Source organism: Sander lucioperca, chromosome 11 (assembly GCF_008315115.2).
Source record: "Sander lucioperca isolate FBNREF2018 chromosome 11, SLUC_FBN_1.2, whole genome shotgun sequence".
Taxonomy (NCBI): Eukaryota; Metazoa; Chordata; class Actinopteri; order Perciformes; family Percidae; genus Sander; species Sander lucioperca.
Window position 1 is genome coordinate 25,698,578 of NC_050183.1, and position 17,167 is coordinate 25,715,744.

Sequence of the window (17,167 nt, forward strand, 5' to 3'; positions counted from 1 at the left end):
CTGCTCAGGGGTTCATTGGGTCATTGGGTCACAAGAGGTCATGCTGAAACACACGTACTGAGGCATGGTTCCGGATCTGGACTTTGACACAGCTCCTTCTCCTTCTGAGTCTGATGACGAAGCTCCTGCAATGGGACACAAACAAAGGCAGGGATTCCCATGTGATGCACGCCATCTTAGTGGTGCTAGATGAATAGCAGGCCTGTTCTATGCCATAAAGCACTATTTCCTTTGTGCTGTTAAATATTATAGCAGATTAGCCACCATTAAAAGCCCACATATACTTAAATGTAGAGATCAGCTACTAATTAAGCCAGTCCTAATTTCTTGATATGGAAACACCTGACCTTCGATGTAAACCTCAGCAGAGGTGTTGTCTGCTCCGATACTGTTGGAAGCCACACAGGTGTAACGTCCTGTGTCGTCCTCAAAGGCTTCAGTAATCACCAGTGTGTGCAGATCACCATCCCTCCAGATCTGTATGTCAGGAGAGTTGTGCAGCTCACGGCCTTCACAGAACCACCTGGTGGAGGAGGTGAACCACAACTTTACTTTAACCAATCAGAGCAAATGTAATGCATTACTGAGCAGAGCCTCACAGGCAGAAAAGTCAAACTACAGTTGGATGCACAGAGACACCAAAATCATCCCTTTGTAGCCTGTACTGGTGCTCCATGCTAACGCTTTGGCAAACAGCATTATGTTGATTAATGAATATGTTACAACCGGCATTATCCAGAGTAGAAAAACAGACTTTTGAAATCATAAAAACATTTTGTGTGACATGTGACATTTACTGCCATAGTATACTACCATGCATTTAATTTATTGTGACTTTTAATACCACACAGTCTAGAGTGCTTCATAGAAAATTATGACATATTTCCAATCTGGGTAGTTTTGGCCTCCATTCCTTCCTACCAGATAGTCATATCAGAAGTCATTTAACAGAGTATATAATGTATGGCTAACTTGTGGACCCAAAGATCCAGATCCATTTTGTACGGAGAAAGTGGTCTTAAATATGAGTTGTATTATTTCACCATTGCCTTGTGGCTGAAAATGTATTACGCTTCTTGCCAAAAGAAATTAATATTCCAATAAAGGCAAAGACGTACATTACAGACAAGGAAGCAATGGGAATATATGTGTCTTTTCAATAAAATCAATCAATAAAAAATCATACAAGCATGGGCCATCACTCTTCTTGACAAATACTTGAACTCAAATATACCTTTGCCAAACATGATGGAGGCCTGCCAATCTAATTAACATCAATCAACTACTCATTCAAACACTCATATACACCCTCTGGGCATGTCTGAGATTCCATATCTGCCAAACGTCAGCCGCCCTGAGGCACTGGCGAGACGATGTGTTACGGGAAGCAGACACACCCTTTCCCTCCTTCCAATCAGAGGCCTGTGTGTCCGGGCAGGCGCCTGGGCCTTGTACCACCTCCCTTGGGGTCTGCTAACACCGGCTTTTTTCCCTGATCTAGGACAGAGGAGGGATGAGAGGGTCTACAACAAAACCAGCTTCATCTGGCTCATCTCTCTTCACAGGGTTATGATTAAAGCAGACCCCTCAGCACTGTGTGACCACATCAAAAACAGGGGTCACATCACCCATCTTTAACACACACACACACACACACACACACACACACACACACACACACACACACACATTTGCTGCTTTCATCGATGCTAATGTCTTATCTTCTTTTAAGAGTGCATTATGACACATCAAGTCAGGATACCCACACTCCACTGACACACCACATACTGTACAGCCTATCAGCACCTTTTTAAAAGAGAGGGCATGTATGTCTTGTTCACCTCCCGCCCTCTGCATTGACATGGGGAGGGGCAGGAATTCCCTAAATGCCGGAAGAACAGCTGCTCTGTCTGTCCAGAAGCCTGACCTGAGGACATTCCAGCTATCTTGGAGGGCTGTATAAAAAATCCCAACATCCTGCTGCTTAGGCATTACTTGATTTTATACACTCTGGTCTGTCTGTCAAACAGCAGGCTAACTCCTTTTCCAGAGAGCAATCCATCAGCCAAAAAAAGTCAGACAACCCTTCACATTTGAGGATCCACACCTGAAAGAGTGGGTGTGGGAGCAGAGACAGAGACAGGGAACGTTAATGTATGAATGGCAAGTATAGGAACAGGAGGTGAATGAGCATGAGTCAGGCCGGGTCAGACAGGAAAAATGATACGCTCCGTCGTTGTTGAGACGGATCACTCCGAGCAATTCATCAGCAGCAGTGACAGGTGGAGCAGTGAAGAGCCCTGTCACTCAGTTTCTGCTCTCTCTGCTGTTTTTTTTAACACCAAACCCCCTGTACAATAGCCATTTCGGGGTAGTTCCTCCTCTTTGATGAAGTGAAACAACGGAAACTTGGCTGGCGCTATCATGCAGCCAGACGCCGGTGTGTTAAATGATAGGAAACAGATCAGATGAATGACACGAATGAAGAGTTGTTCATGGCACGAGCAGGGAGACCTTATCAGCTATGATGTCGGCCCTCGTGGCAACAGAGGCCAAGAGTCATCGCCATGCCACGCTTCAAACATCCCAGCAGCTATCTGTGCATGAAACACATGATCCAGACAGACAAAAGGCTAGGACAACACAGGGGATCCTGTGTGACATGACTGTGCAATATAACACAAGCCAAATTATTTAGTACAAAACTGCCAGCATCCGGTGATTGAGAGTAAAACAATTGATTGGGCAAACCAATATGTCTGGCTGGGTTTGTAATCCATTTTTCCAGATTATAGTCAGGCAGAGAAACAACTTGTTTGGGTGACTGCCATGTCTGCTGGCAATGTGCTTGGGAAAATCAGCCTCCTTTTAAGTCACCCACTGTATTAATCAAAATGGTTCACTATGGACTTTGCAGCTATATGCTCTCTGTTTGATGTGGACCACGCAGTACAAATCCTCTTCTATATAGGAAAATCATTTGGACACTGTTAAATCAAACACAGAGAAAAGGGCTTATTGTAACAGATGGCATCATTAAACAAATGACTGTGTTTGTGATGGGGGATGTTAAAGCTGTTGGAGGTTAGATGAATGTAGGTGTTTTGTGTGTATGTAACTATAGTGAACATAGGCCAGCAAACAGCAGGGGGGATAGCTTTTCTGCAGTGTGGCCTGAATCTGTCCAGATCCCAGGAAATTAAAATATGGCATTTCCATGCGGCAACATATGAGAACAAAAATAGAGTTATAATTCCGGAATTCATCAGAAGCCTTATGAATTAATTTTTATTTATTTATTTTTTATTAAATGTCTTCAGTAATTTTCCATTCTGGTTATGGCACATACTGTAGGTCTGCAAAAGCGCCTGCTTAGTCGGAGTAAAGGAATGGAAATGTACATTTGTTTGGGCACGATTTGACAAAACACAGCAGGGCACAAGACTCATCATCAGCTTATGCTCCTCTGAGGGTTGACTGAACATAAACTAAGAAGCACAAACCATTCCCAACAAGCACAACAATAAAACCCCTTATTAATCAACCTTAATGATCTACCATTATGTATAATTACTGAGTAAACTCATTTAGAGACAGACGGTAATGTTTATTTAATCCTCTCTCTATTTCTCTGGAATGCGCTGAACATGGTGCTAGACCTAAACAGCACGTAGTGTTCTCTCCAGTGGGGAAGTGGGGACTTTGTTGAGGCACATACAGTCCAGAACTAAACCATCAATAGTCTCATTTGGAGGGGAAGCTGGGTGTGTTAGAATAGCAGTCACTCCGTACTTTGAGAAAACTTGAGTGAAGGTACAAGTTTCTTGGCAGAAAGTACCTTTACCACCCATTTCCTGTTAACACAATACCATTATAAAACACAACTATTCTGAACATGCCTGTAAAATAGGCTTCAGAGTAATGCCTCACCTCTTCATTCACCCAGCCAAGATGGTGACTAAACATACCACCATGACAATCAACCAGCCTGTCGCAAGCTCTCCGAATAAGGATAGCATGTGAGAAAGCAATTATAAACGTCTCAGCAAAGACAATTGATGCCAGATGATGCCTCACATAATAACGGAAGGATGATCTCGGTTTCATGGCGCTCCCTTCACTAACCTATTCACATATCGAAGAAGAGAGCATTCTGCGGGACAGGCCAAACCAGAGCCTGTTTCCCTAGCCTCCATAGTGCGTGCTGAAGGCCACACTTTCCTCATCTGACCCTGTTGTTATTTGCTGCTGTTGATGGAAAATTTTATGAAGCCAGGCTCAGTTTCACCACAAACCCAAACGAGTGGAGGCCAGAGCTCAGAGCGAAGAGAAAAAGGAAGGAGGAGGATTCAATCACAAAAACGACTTTGACAGGATGTAGGAGTAACAAGCGTGCAAGAAAAAAACATCCACAAGTCAATCAACAATCAATATGGGATATAAGGAATCAGTAGACTAAATGTATACTTCCTGAGACATTTCTGTCTTTTCTTTTTACTCCTAAGTCTGCTCAATGTTCAGTTTCTAGGTTATGGACCACAGAAGTCAACCAAAGTGCAACTGGACAAGGACAAGAGGAGCGGCGTCAAGGCTGTCTTTATCCCTAATTACAAACTACAATAGAGGTCAACTGAAACTATCCAAACTCTATAGCAAGCAATGTTGGTTTTATTATCCACGACAGAGCAATCTCCCAATTCATGCAAACACAAGATGGAAAGCATATTGGGTTTCCTCTTTCCCACGCATGCTGACTCAAACCAACAATGAATCCAACTCTACGAGGCTTAGGGTAAGGTCTAAAAGCACAACCTCACTAAAGCTGCAATATATTTATTCCCACCACAGCCCTCCTTATTACAGTAATTTTCCATTATACCACATAATGCATAATTTACCTGCCCTCCAGGTATGCAATGGTACCAATATTGATACCACTGAATGCATCATTTAGCTGCCCAACAAAATATTCCCATCATTAAACCGGAAACAATTTAACATGCCAAAAATATACACAACTCTACTCAATTGTCTCTTTTAGCACACAAACATTAGTTCATGCTAGCAGCATGGCTCTAGGGCAATGTTGGTCTAATGGTCTGTTTTGTTGGTTGGTCCAGATTGAAATATTGCAACAACTACTGACTGGGTTGCTATAAAGATTTGTACTGACATTCATGGTCCCCACAGGATGAATCCTACAGACTTTAGTGATCCTCTGACTTTTCCTTTAGTGCCACCAGCAGGTTGACATTTTTGGCTTTTAGTGAAATATCTCAACAGCTTTTGGATAGATTGCCAGGACGTTTGGTACAGACATTCATGTCCGCCCTAGAAAAAAACTACACCAGATGTTAAGATTCTACTAAATTGCATCTATTTGTTTGAGCGTTGTCATCCAGAGAAAATGAATTATTAGCATCCTAGATTTGAGACTGAGCTTAGTTCAAGTGTTATGCTACATGCTTATAAATGCTGGCAACCACAAATATCTTGATTAAAGATGATACATGCAGGAATCCTGCTAAATAAAGAAGCAGAAGCCATCTGATGATGGAGCTCTGTTAATCGTGGCACAGGATCACGGGTCAGAGTTCACTGGAATATTCCGGACATCAGACAGCTGCAGATGACAGTCAAAGCTTTGACCGGAAGCAACAAAAGAATACTTTCCAAGAAATTTTAACCCAGGGGAAGGATAGGCTACTTTACATCCTTTATGTTGTCCATTAACAGATATTGTCCAGTGATGCATTACTGTACAAGAGAGTAGACTTAAGTGTCAATGTACGAAGCAGGCAAATGGTTCAGACTGAATCATCGCAGGCATTAATTCATTAATTATGAAATCAATTCAAAATTAATTCATACTGTGGTTAGTAGGAATGTATTAGTAACTATACGAAGTACTATATATACTAATACTGGATGTACAGTTCTTGCAGTTTGAATCCACGCATTTAGTGTGTGTGTGTGTGTGTGTGTGTGTGTGTGTGTGTGTGTGTGTGTGTGTGCGTGAGAGAGAGACTGAACTGAAATAGTGACAGACATATGCAGCAGCTGAGCTACAAATGCACGCACCTCGGCCCTAATGGGAATGCCCCGACATGCATGCACAAGACATGACACACATTCAATTTAATTGAGAAATCAGTAGAATTAAAAGAGGTGAAGCAAACAAGGATGGTTTTCTCTTTGTTCACAAAAAACAACATGACCTCATTCATTCATTCAAATGAGACACCATCTATCAGCTGTTGTTTTAGAGAGAAACATCATATTTTTCTGTAGTAAAAAATAAAAGTTAGCAATGTTCTCCTAATAGACCTAAATCCCATTCATTAAGATGTCGACCACATGAATGTTCTCTCATTCAGGGTGAGTGTGCCCGGAATTTGCTAATCTCCTTTATAACAATCAAAATATGGCTAAACTGTGAAGATGAAGTAAGACAGATTTACCATATTAACTTGACTTGTATACAAGGAAATTACATCCCCAAGCAAGATGGCTGTTCAAACTGTAACTTACCTGAGCTGTTGTGCTAATTCCAGTTAGTTAAACCAAAGTCACAGATGATTTCCTTGAACTTAGGATGCACACCAAGCTTCTCCTCCTGACAGCATGACACACACTGAGCCACTGACACTCTCACAGCAGGACTGCCACTCTGAGTCACACAGTCAGACATACACACAATGCCCGGACCAAGCAGAGTGTTGAGAGTTAGGGAGCTGCCCCAAACTGCCAAATTCCACACAAGACAGAAGGGCAGAAAAAAACCATTTAAGACTAAATTAAAAGACAAAAACAGTTTCAGTGCTGCCCACACTGAATTCATTCATATAATTCCAGCGGTTGGTTGAACTGTCTCTATGTTTTTCTCTTCCTTACAACAATAATACATCCTCATGCTAGTCAAACTCACTACAACTCCAAACCCCTCATAGGACACAAGTAAACATCCTCTAATGTGATGCATTTTGTGGGCTACAAACATTTATAACAAGCAGATATATATCAAGGACATGGATTTTTTTTAGCTTCTTTGTGGAATCCAGGCCACAGTCTGCTGACCACCAAAAGCACTGTAGCAAACCCTGGGCTCCAGCCAAACAACCCTGTCACCATGGAAACCTCTGGGGCTCTGATCTGTGGCTGCAGGAAGGGGGAATCGTGACAATAAAAGATGTCAGTGCTACAGTATGTACTACAGTGTGACACAAAAAGAAAGGGTATCAAATATAATGGGCCTGACTTAATAAATCCCACATGCCAGAATTAAGTAGGCCACTTAAAAAGCCAAATTTGGCCTGAACAAAAATAGCTTGGGTAAGTCAGGATCTAAATAGACCACTTTGAGTTGGTAGCACCTGGCAAGTACAAGACAAATGGCCATGGCTACTGCTTTGTACACACACACATACGCACACATTGAGACCATATAAAAATCCCCAAAACTCCAAAGGCCAAATTCACCTTGGTCAGCAAATTTAGTCTGGTATTTGAGGCATATTTCGAGCCAGAGGGTTGGTGTCTGATGCACAGTCCACAGCAGAATGAAAGGGTGTGGTGTGTTTCTCTCTCTGCAGGGGCTCCATTCGGGCTTTAACACACACTAGTGATATTTTGGTCGCTGTCAATGAAGAAGCCTAAGAGCCTACCACTGGGACGTAGCAGATGGGATTATTTGTGGTGCTTGTAACTAGGTCTGCTCTAAACCTTGTACAACATGGAAATCTATGATGGGAAGAACACACACACACACACACACACACACACACACACACACACACACACACACACACTTAACAACGTCCTGTCCCAGTGGCACACACACTGTAATCATGCAGTTATTTTATTCAAATTCCTCTGGTTTGTAAAAAAACTAAACAAAACAAAAAACTCCTTCCCATTTGTAGCGATAACAACATGAAAAGCACCGTACTTCCCCTAAGTGACTATAAAACATGGGTTAATAAGAGGAAGGGCTTTTACAGTCGCTTGATGTTCCCATTCATTATTGAATGACTGACAATGGCCTTCTCAGACCCACAGCTTTGTCTGACTGCTCTACTCCTAGGGACAGAAGATAGAGGCAATTGCAGATGGAAGCAGCTTTTCAAAATAGTCAACAAGAGATTCCTCCCTCCAAGCAACATCTTGGGTTTATTAACATTCAAACATACACAGGTGCACATGGGCTCACAGACACAAAGACACACACACACACACACACACACACACACACACACACACACACACACACACACACACACACACACACACACACACACACACACACACACACGCACACAAACACACAATAGTTTCTGTCACACCACAAACAATCAAATTTTCAATCATTTTGTATTCTATCAGAACCCCCACTTCCACATACTATTTTGTTGTTTAAAAAGGTCTTTCAAGGGTCAGTTGACATCACAAAAAATGGGGGCATGTACAGTAGTCATGACAACCTCTGTTTTCACTCCAAGGAGACCGAATGACACTAACAAAAACAGAGACTATGTCCTCTCATGATGTCATACTGTGATCCCAAATCCCAATATGTCCTCCCAACTGTCAAATAAATCCAGTATTAGAACCAACAAAAGCAACATTCAGAAAAGTCCTCCATTAAACATATCAGCCACATAAAATAAATGAGCCCACATATTTAACATGAAGCCTCTGCTAAAAGAAGTGGACTGCTGGCCAACAAGATCAGATGTGTTACTGGCCTGTTATTGTTGAGACCAACAGTGAGGTTACTTATGTTTTGTGAACTATTTGAAAAACTAGCTGTGGGTATGAATGAGTATAATTCTGACTGATGTGGGATGGAGGAATTCATTTTTATTTCATTTTTCTGGAGCAGTCATGGGCCTAATTAGACCAAAGTCTTTCCTCAAACATCCACGCTTCAGTACATATGTACTCACACCTATACTGAAAGCAGATAGATCAGATCTTGTGCTTCAACTTTCATCAATTTACTAATGTATAACTTCTTCCATAACCACAATCATCAATCATCCTGCCAATGAGTAATTACAGCTGGAGACAAACCAGTCTGTGTTAGCGCTAATTTAAGGTATGTATCATAACTTTCTGGGAACAACAATTAGATGAGGTTAAGGCAATAGCTGAACCACATGGAGCAGATCTGTCATCTGTCATGTATGGTTACCCTCTGAGTCAAAGTAATTATCATTATAGCAATATTTACTCTTTTTGATAGTTACTCTATACTGTTGTAGCTAACATCCTGTTACTTGCACAGGCCAGATTTAATTTCTGACTTGAGAGTTTTAGAGGAAGCAGCATACATCTGTCCATCTGTGGACCCAGATGAGTAAATATACTGAAAAAAAACAAATGTGCATGATCCACCAGCCACCCACGACCTCGCCACAAACATGCAAACACACAAGCGTACAAAAATGTTTCCATGACACCCAGACCACCTCTCCTGGAGTGTGGGTGAGTAGTGCACCTCAACGTCGGTATCCTTGAATATTTTCAATTCTAAAGCCAAATCTTAGCTAGTCTGATAGTCTTTAAAGGTTCTGTATTGTAAAAAGTCTTTTTTTTTTAATTTTAAAGCAGGTCAAGGTACTATATAAATATTGTGAAAGTATCAAAACATTCAATCCACAGAGATGCACACGGCCTGTATTCAGAAAGTGTGACTTTAAATGAGCCGTCAGGACTTCCGTACGGTTGTGATGTCACAACTATACTATATACTGTAGGTATAAGGTGCCGCTACAGTGCTGTTACAGTTATTCCCCGGCTGCAATGGCGGTGCAGAGACACCCAGAGCGAAGATATGGAAGACCCAGAAATGCTAACCAATCAGAGCAGACGGGGCTTTTTGAGAGGGGGGCTTAAAGAGACAGGCGCTACAACAGAGCGTCTCGGACAGCGGGTTTTTTGAACATTAAAGCATGTAAACATGTTCTAGTAGAAACCCAAAATACAAGTATGAACCTGAAAATCAGCATGATAAGAGACCTTTAAGGGTGGAGACAGTCAGCAACACACTGATAACACACTTCACAAATTGGATGCACATTAGCAAGTACTGAACTTGGTAACATCCTGTTTTGAAACTGAAAAAAACAAGAAATTACTGTGAAACTACTGCCAACAAAATACTACTGAAGGAGATAAATGGCAATAAAGGCAACAGGCTGAAGTTGCTGTACTCAGGGGATTGAACTCTGTGACCTCTCCTCCACATTTTACATTTATGGACTTAGATCTGAGCTCTGATCCGACACGCATGAGCCAGACATGGAGCATCTTCCTCTCTTCCTCCTCTTTCCCCCCGTATGAAACCGAATCCTGCAGACCCCCCACCTCCTACTGTCATACATGATATCAGGAGCCGCAGCAGAGAACTGGAAAGGGGGGAAAGGCAGAGATATTTTGTTGAAGTGATATGCAAAAGACAAACATTGAAAGACTGAGGAATAAAGATGCATATCTTGAGTTTCTATGTAAGACAGTTTAACATTCACACAGCTGTTATCCCATCACATGTACAAGGAAGGAAGACTTGAGCTTGTTTTTATGAGTCCCATTTGACCTCATGCCTGCTCGTAAAACAAGTATCCCTGCACAGACTATGATTTTTGCACAACACACAGCCAAGTGCACCACACATGTACACACATTTTACAGTTTTAAGCACCATGAGAGCCTGCTGCTGTCTATACAGACACAAGACACACAACCACATAACAGCACGCACTAAATTCCACCACTTCAATATTGTCAAAGATACGTAATTGAATCGGGCTCAACATCAAACACAGCTCTTTGGCAACCACACAGGAATCCGACGTCCAGGAAAACATAACAGCCTAAAATATCTCATCAAAAGGCAGATTACTGTAAGCTGAATCTAATGGCCATGCCTTATCAAGCATGATGAATAGCAGAGAGTCATTTAACAGGTGAACAGAGGAATGTAACCCGGTGCTTACTGTTCACAGCCCAGCTGTGGAACAGACCCTGAGGCCCGGATGACTCAAAACTACAAACCTTAACCTCTGAGAACAGACACAGACAGGACTCGAGTGTCTCAGAGGAACATTGGCAGATCTTTGATGCCTTGCCCACTAATGTGTACCTGGACAAAGGTTTCAGTGCCCTGTACTTGAAATAGTGAGGCCTTTGGTCCCTTATTTGTTGTGAGGCCCAAGTAAGTTGAGCTTCTGTGATCTGAATGCAGGTAGTTTGAGCGTTCATGTGTCACTGACCATGCAAGGCTCGCTGGAGTTGGTTAATGGTGACCAACTCCAGCAATAGTGTGCACATGTTTGCCAATGAGGTCAAACAGGCCTGCTGACACTCGGTGTGGAGGAGAGGCTTTAGTACAGAGTAAAGATTTATGGGGTGTCCTCTGCCCATCCTCCTGTTGGACTTGTCTTAGATTACCATCCTCTTGCCGTGCATGACTGCTGCCTTTGTCCACAACAGACATGCTTCATATTAAATCTGGTATTCCAGTTCTTCAACTGTCACTGATCCACTTATATAACTCTCTACAAATCCCATTTCCCTCTACTCTTACACTACTCCCTTTCTTGTTTAACTCATTCTCGCCTGATTGTTTAGTTTAGTAGTAACTTACTGACCCTATCTAGTTTGGCCATATACTACAAGCAGAATGAAAACATTCCTTCTTTTATTGTGTCAACTAGTTATATTCAATACATAAAAAAGAAGCAGTGGCCAATCAATTTTCATGGTCTACAAGACTCATCCGCTAAGCACTAAATGTGATTTCAACATGGTGCTGTCAATGAGCCCAGAATCCTTTGGCTCTGTGTATGGTCCATTCACAAAGCTAACATTATTAGAGGTCAATTTTCTTGATTAACAGCTGTAAATATAATACATTTAGACTAAGGTCCACACAGAATGTACAAGGTAATGCTTCATTTCTGTCAAATACTGTATTCTTAAAAATAAAGACATGTAATGGACTTTTAATTGGAACCCTGTGTGGCCCTATTACTCTACATGTCTATGTCTTTAATTGACTACGCACAAACATAAAATTCAAGAACCTCTAATGAACTTTCCAAGCCCAATTCCCTGAAATTCAACAACACAACACGGCATAGTTTGAGACACGGATCAAGGTTAATTACTGTTGCAACACTGAAAATTTGTATAATGAGAACTAGCAGGCTTTACAGAAGCTCACAGACAACAATTAAAGAGAGAGAGAGAGAGAGAGAGAGAGAGAGAGAGAGAGAGAGAGAGAGAGAGAGAGAGGCTTAGATGTGTAAACACTTAGTTACAGTGATGGCAGACTATGTGGTCTCTTGCCTTCTCTTCACAGCACAGCAAAATAATATTTAGCCTTTTTACTAACGTTAAGTAAAAAAAATATCAAAAGAATTTCAATTTATATTCTTGCACAAAATATATAAATTCAAGCACTTTAATAACCCATGTGTATGTTCAAAAACGTTCATACAAGAAATGGAAACACACACATCACGATTTAAACTAGGTGGCCAGAGCGGTCTACAGTATATGTCCATGGTAAAAGCAAGTGTGTGTGTGTGTGTGTGTGTGTGTGTGTGTGTGTGTGTGTAAAATAGCTAGTTTTACAAATAGGATAAGTGAGTTGCTGTATATGGTAGGGGTCAGGGTGAGGAGCCTCCTAGTATCCTGGGCCAGGAGAGGAGCAGGAAAAGTCTCACCTCGTTGGGTGAAACTTCACACTCTGTCTCCAGGCCAGCGGAGGGCCAGAGGCCCCCGCTGAGGCTTAGACAGGACAGCTCCATTCATCACAACTGCCATTAACGTACCACTGAGGAATAGCACTGACGTGTGTCCATCTGAATGTTTTACTGCTGATATCTTAATGCGTTAATGTGTATAATCTGCAGTAGGTCAGATTTGACTACTTGTGCAAAGGTGTATAGTCTGTTCAGGGGTGATTTAGATTACATGAAAGTTGCTTTGGCTATTTATGATTACCTCACAAAATTCTTTGGCGGGCTGCAGTGAACAAGCTCAAATGTACTCGCGCCTTGGACGCGTCTTTGTACACGTATAACACACAGTCATGAACACAGTTCAGTTATCAGCATGGTGAGAACTAAATAATACGTCAAACTGACTACCTCACAGTAACTTGCAAAATCTCAATACAGTATCCGTAGTTAAAGTTGGTGTGAATGTTTCACGTCTCAGGAATGTTAAGTTTCTGTCAAATAGTCCCCATATAGTTTAATATGTAGTATGAGCGCAACCACACAGTCATTCTCATTATTTAGAGCTTAAATATGAAATGACATCATGCTTGCAGAATTTCTAAAAAACAAACAAAAAAAAAAACAGGTATAAACATACCAGTGCTTTTTCCTTTCCCCTCCTCCTGCAGAGATCAAATGAGCCCATGAGGGAGAATTTAAAATTATGGCTGTCCTGAACCAGGCTACGTCATGAGTCAGCAGTAGGTCACCTGCTATGACCTCATACGAAATCTGTTTCACACAAGGTAGGAGGAAGGGCTACTGTAACTGTTAGCTGGTATAGTAACTACGTTTTTTACACTTCACATTAAATTTAAATGCTTTACTTCCAGTTTAGATGAACTTAAAAAAACGATCTACAATCATGAAATGACATGGTATTTGGACAAAGAAAAAGAAAACATAAGATTACTTATTTGATTCTCTGACATCTTCATGGCCCTTACTTGATAAGTTTTTATTGAGTTAAAATAAAAACAGGGGCAACATCTGTCAGAAAATATTGGAACTGTGATTATAAAGTATACGATAGTAAGTGGTATAAAGTATGAGGAGGTTAATAACAGGAGGTGACACAAGGTATTTCCTGAAGCCTCAGATTAGAGTGATTTGGCCCTTCTGGCTGTAGAGGGATGAATTATTCCACAATTTGATCAAGTGGTTTCCAGGACTGAACCATGTCTGTAAGAGGGAGAAGCCTTTTGTGTATTTGATCAGAGCATTTACCCAGGGGAATAAAATGGGACAATTTAAGAAGTATAAAGACAAAGACAATTTGCGAAATAAATACTTGGATTACATGTTTGTGACTGTGTATGTCCTTTTATGTCTGTGGGTCTGCTGCTGTCTATGATCCTGTCCGTCAATATTAGTTCAAAATGGGTGCCATGTTTGAATTTAAACAGGATCATACTGTATATTTGACAACAAATTCCATTATCAACCCATTGGAATGCAGTCTCCTCCTGATGTTAGAGACACCGCCTTGTGTAGATTTCACAGCAAAATTCATCTGCAGTCTCTCATCTTCCAAACGTTTCCCCTGTGGTTTTGTGTATTGGGCTGCTCTCTACTGTAACTGCCCATCTCTCTTCATTCAACTCCAAGTCAAGTCTTGAAATGCCTTGTTTGCACAGCAGGCAGTTAGCATAATGACATGGAAGAGCATCAGACAAAATGCCTAAAATAGCATGCTGTTGAAGATTTTCTCTGTCTGCTTTGCAATGCATTGAAATAGTGAGAGATCAGTCATCAGGCACCCACAGCGTGTTTGGCGTTCTGCACAACCAGACCACACACCATCAATTTTGTTTAGAAATACTCTCTTTGACAACACAAACACACACACACACACACACACACACACACACACACACACACACACACACACACACACACACACACACACACACACACACACACACACACACAAGGGTCTTATACTGACTGCATACATTTCCCTATTCTCTCATGCCAACAGCTAATCTTAACCCAAAACTAGCCCCTTGAAGATTTAAAGAAAGGCCAAAATGAGCTCAGACTGAAAACATGCACAAAGTGGTTCCCACAAGGATAAAGCACAAACAACTCCCAATACTAGAGATGCATCATTACAAACAGATCATTGCATAAAACATTGTGTGAGAGGAGCAGGAGGACATATTGAAGAATACCAGGCACTCAGCACCGTAAGACTCTCCGGCCGAGACAAATTGTGGTTGACCACAGAAAGGCCGCGCCCAGCACCCAACCACCAGGAATGTCTCCTTCGCTGGCCGTGCAAAATGCTGGCATCAGCTCCGCACCAACTCATTAGCCTGAGTGAACAAGGAGGTGAGAAGGTGTGTGGCAGCTGCTTGGACTGGCAACGGCATCAAAGGTGCTGCCCATTGGCAATTAAATAAGGCATTTTAATTCAACCTTTGTAAAATTCTATTTTAAAAAAGAGACACGCATATCTGCACGCTTGTACACACACATACAAATAACAGAGCGCGAACTTTAAGTTACTTTAAGATAAGTTGAAGCCATTCACTTTCCAGTGCAACACACAGAAATATAGGCCAAACTACCAAGATGTACAAGAAAAATGAGACACACATATGCACACACATGCACAACATGCAGTCAGTCATGCCTAGCTGACAAACTGCTTCATTTTGCTGCATGCTGGTATTTCAGAAAGAAGCTACGCAGGTAAGAAATTCAGACAAATGAGTGTGAGATGTGTGAGTTTAATTAAAAAAAAAGGTGAATCAAGAAATCAAGAAATTCAGTGCAGTGTAGTATTTTTTCTTTTACTTTAATTATTTAGCTGAGTAGAGGGGGACATGGTCCTTAGATACGGCAAGCCTTGTTTTTATTTTTATTTTTTTACTGTATATTCATCAAAACATATACAGCTAGGGTTGCAGCAGAGAAAGCACTGACTCTGGGTTTCTCCTCCAGCTAATCTGAGATCTCAGTACAGATACAGATGATAAACCCTTTCTGCAACTGTACTTCTTAAGATGTCATTATGTGGCTAACTTCTAGAAGATGCTCCGTTTTGTTTTGATTAATATATAATTTGCTGCCATCTAGTGTCCACTATCAATAGCCAACACAGAAAATGACAGCACTGTTTTAACCACACACAAACAATACTAAATGCTGAGAGAGCTGGCACTGCGGCTTAACACACAGAATCTGTCAAACTACTAAAGCTTCGGCACAAATGTGCACAGCTGAATTCACTTTTAACAACATAGAGATCATAACCTTTTTTGGGACATTTGTAAACTGCACATTATTACACAATCATGATTATGAAATTATAGGGGGAAAACGCAAAGTGCTCAACAACAGTTCTTACATTTCCACTTCACTTCTCTGAGCTTCCCATTCATTTTCTCTATTATATAACGTCAGTATGGCCACAGTGTCTAGGCTCTCCTGTTTCCCTGTGGTTTAACATGCTACACACTACCTTCATATTCCCCAAGAAGGTGTGGGGAGATGTAGAGCCTGGTGACTGAAAATGCATTGCCTGCATTCCTGTGCTTGGCTCCTGTTGGCCTGAAGACTATTTATACAGCCGCAGAAGAGGCCCCTCGTAGCCTACTGGGGAGACGCACGTCGTGAGCCACTGACTTTATGTCTAGTGATTACACAAACGCATAAAAATCACACACATCATCTGCTCAAAATGTTATGGAAGTGAACCTGTTTAACTGTATCGGATCCTTTGGAGGGTCCAGAATTACCTAATCCTAGGTAAGATGGCAAGTTTTCAAAAGACATTCAAACTTTAATGGCATCTTGATTTCTAATAATGTAGTGATTCAATGAAGTGCTGCAACCAGAAGGAGCTATTCCGGTTATTCTGGTCTATTGCTATTCTGAATAATAGGGTTTATTAATTTTTAAAAAAAGATCAATTTGGACAGTATGGTCCAGGATCACTGAAAATGTGCCAGAAAAGCTAAACTATCGAGAGGAACGGACACACACCTGCGGGAAAGACCATCCTTACAGCCCTGAAATCATCACATTCAAACAGATTGCAACTTTAATTAGCACAGGTATGTCTCTATATGTTGACTGAGCTGTGAGGTTGACACATCTAGAAACAAGAGAGGAGTGTATTTTTAGTTTGCTGATGAACTGGTGAAAGTAACCAGGGGGAAGGGGTGCTGTCCTTTGAAATGGAGTAACAGTTCATCCAAGCATGAATTAGACAGTGTCCCTCCCGTGTCCCTTGAACTGGCACAGGTACCAATGGACACAGAGTGGAAGTCCCCGTAAACCCGAAACCAGGTGCTCTGCTTGTCAACACATGGGTAACTCTCACCTCCTGGCAGCCTCCCATCTCTCTCACCTTATCTCTAATGGCCAGG

General features: G+C 41.5%; 1 protein-coding gene across 9 annotated transcripts in view; it reads right to left on the reverse strand.

The window, feature by feature from the left end:
- palld (palladin, cytoskeletal associated protein) overlaps window positions 1-17,167 on the reverse strand; it is a 55,309-nt gene that overhangs the window by 34,271 nt on the left and 3,871 nt on the right. For 6 of the 9 annotated variants that reach the window (XR_004898727.1, XM_036007029.1, XM_036007031.1 and 3 more), the window contains exons 3-4: window positions 348-523; window positions 59-125 (exon numbers count right to left, since the gene is read on the reverse strand). Coding sequence is in view for 8 of the 9 variants with exons in the window: in XM_036007029.1 (XP_035862922.1) it covers window positions 59-125; window positions 348-523 (243 nt within the window). In the remaining variant the exon portion in view is untranslated. Of the gene's footprint in view, window positions 1-58; window positions 126-347; window positions 524-6,531; window positions 6,680-17,167 lie in introns of those variants that run through there. The other 3 variants (XM_036007034.1, XM_036007033.1, XM_036007030.1) reach the window with 3 other exon arrangements.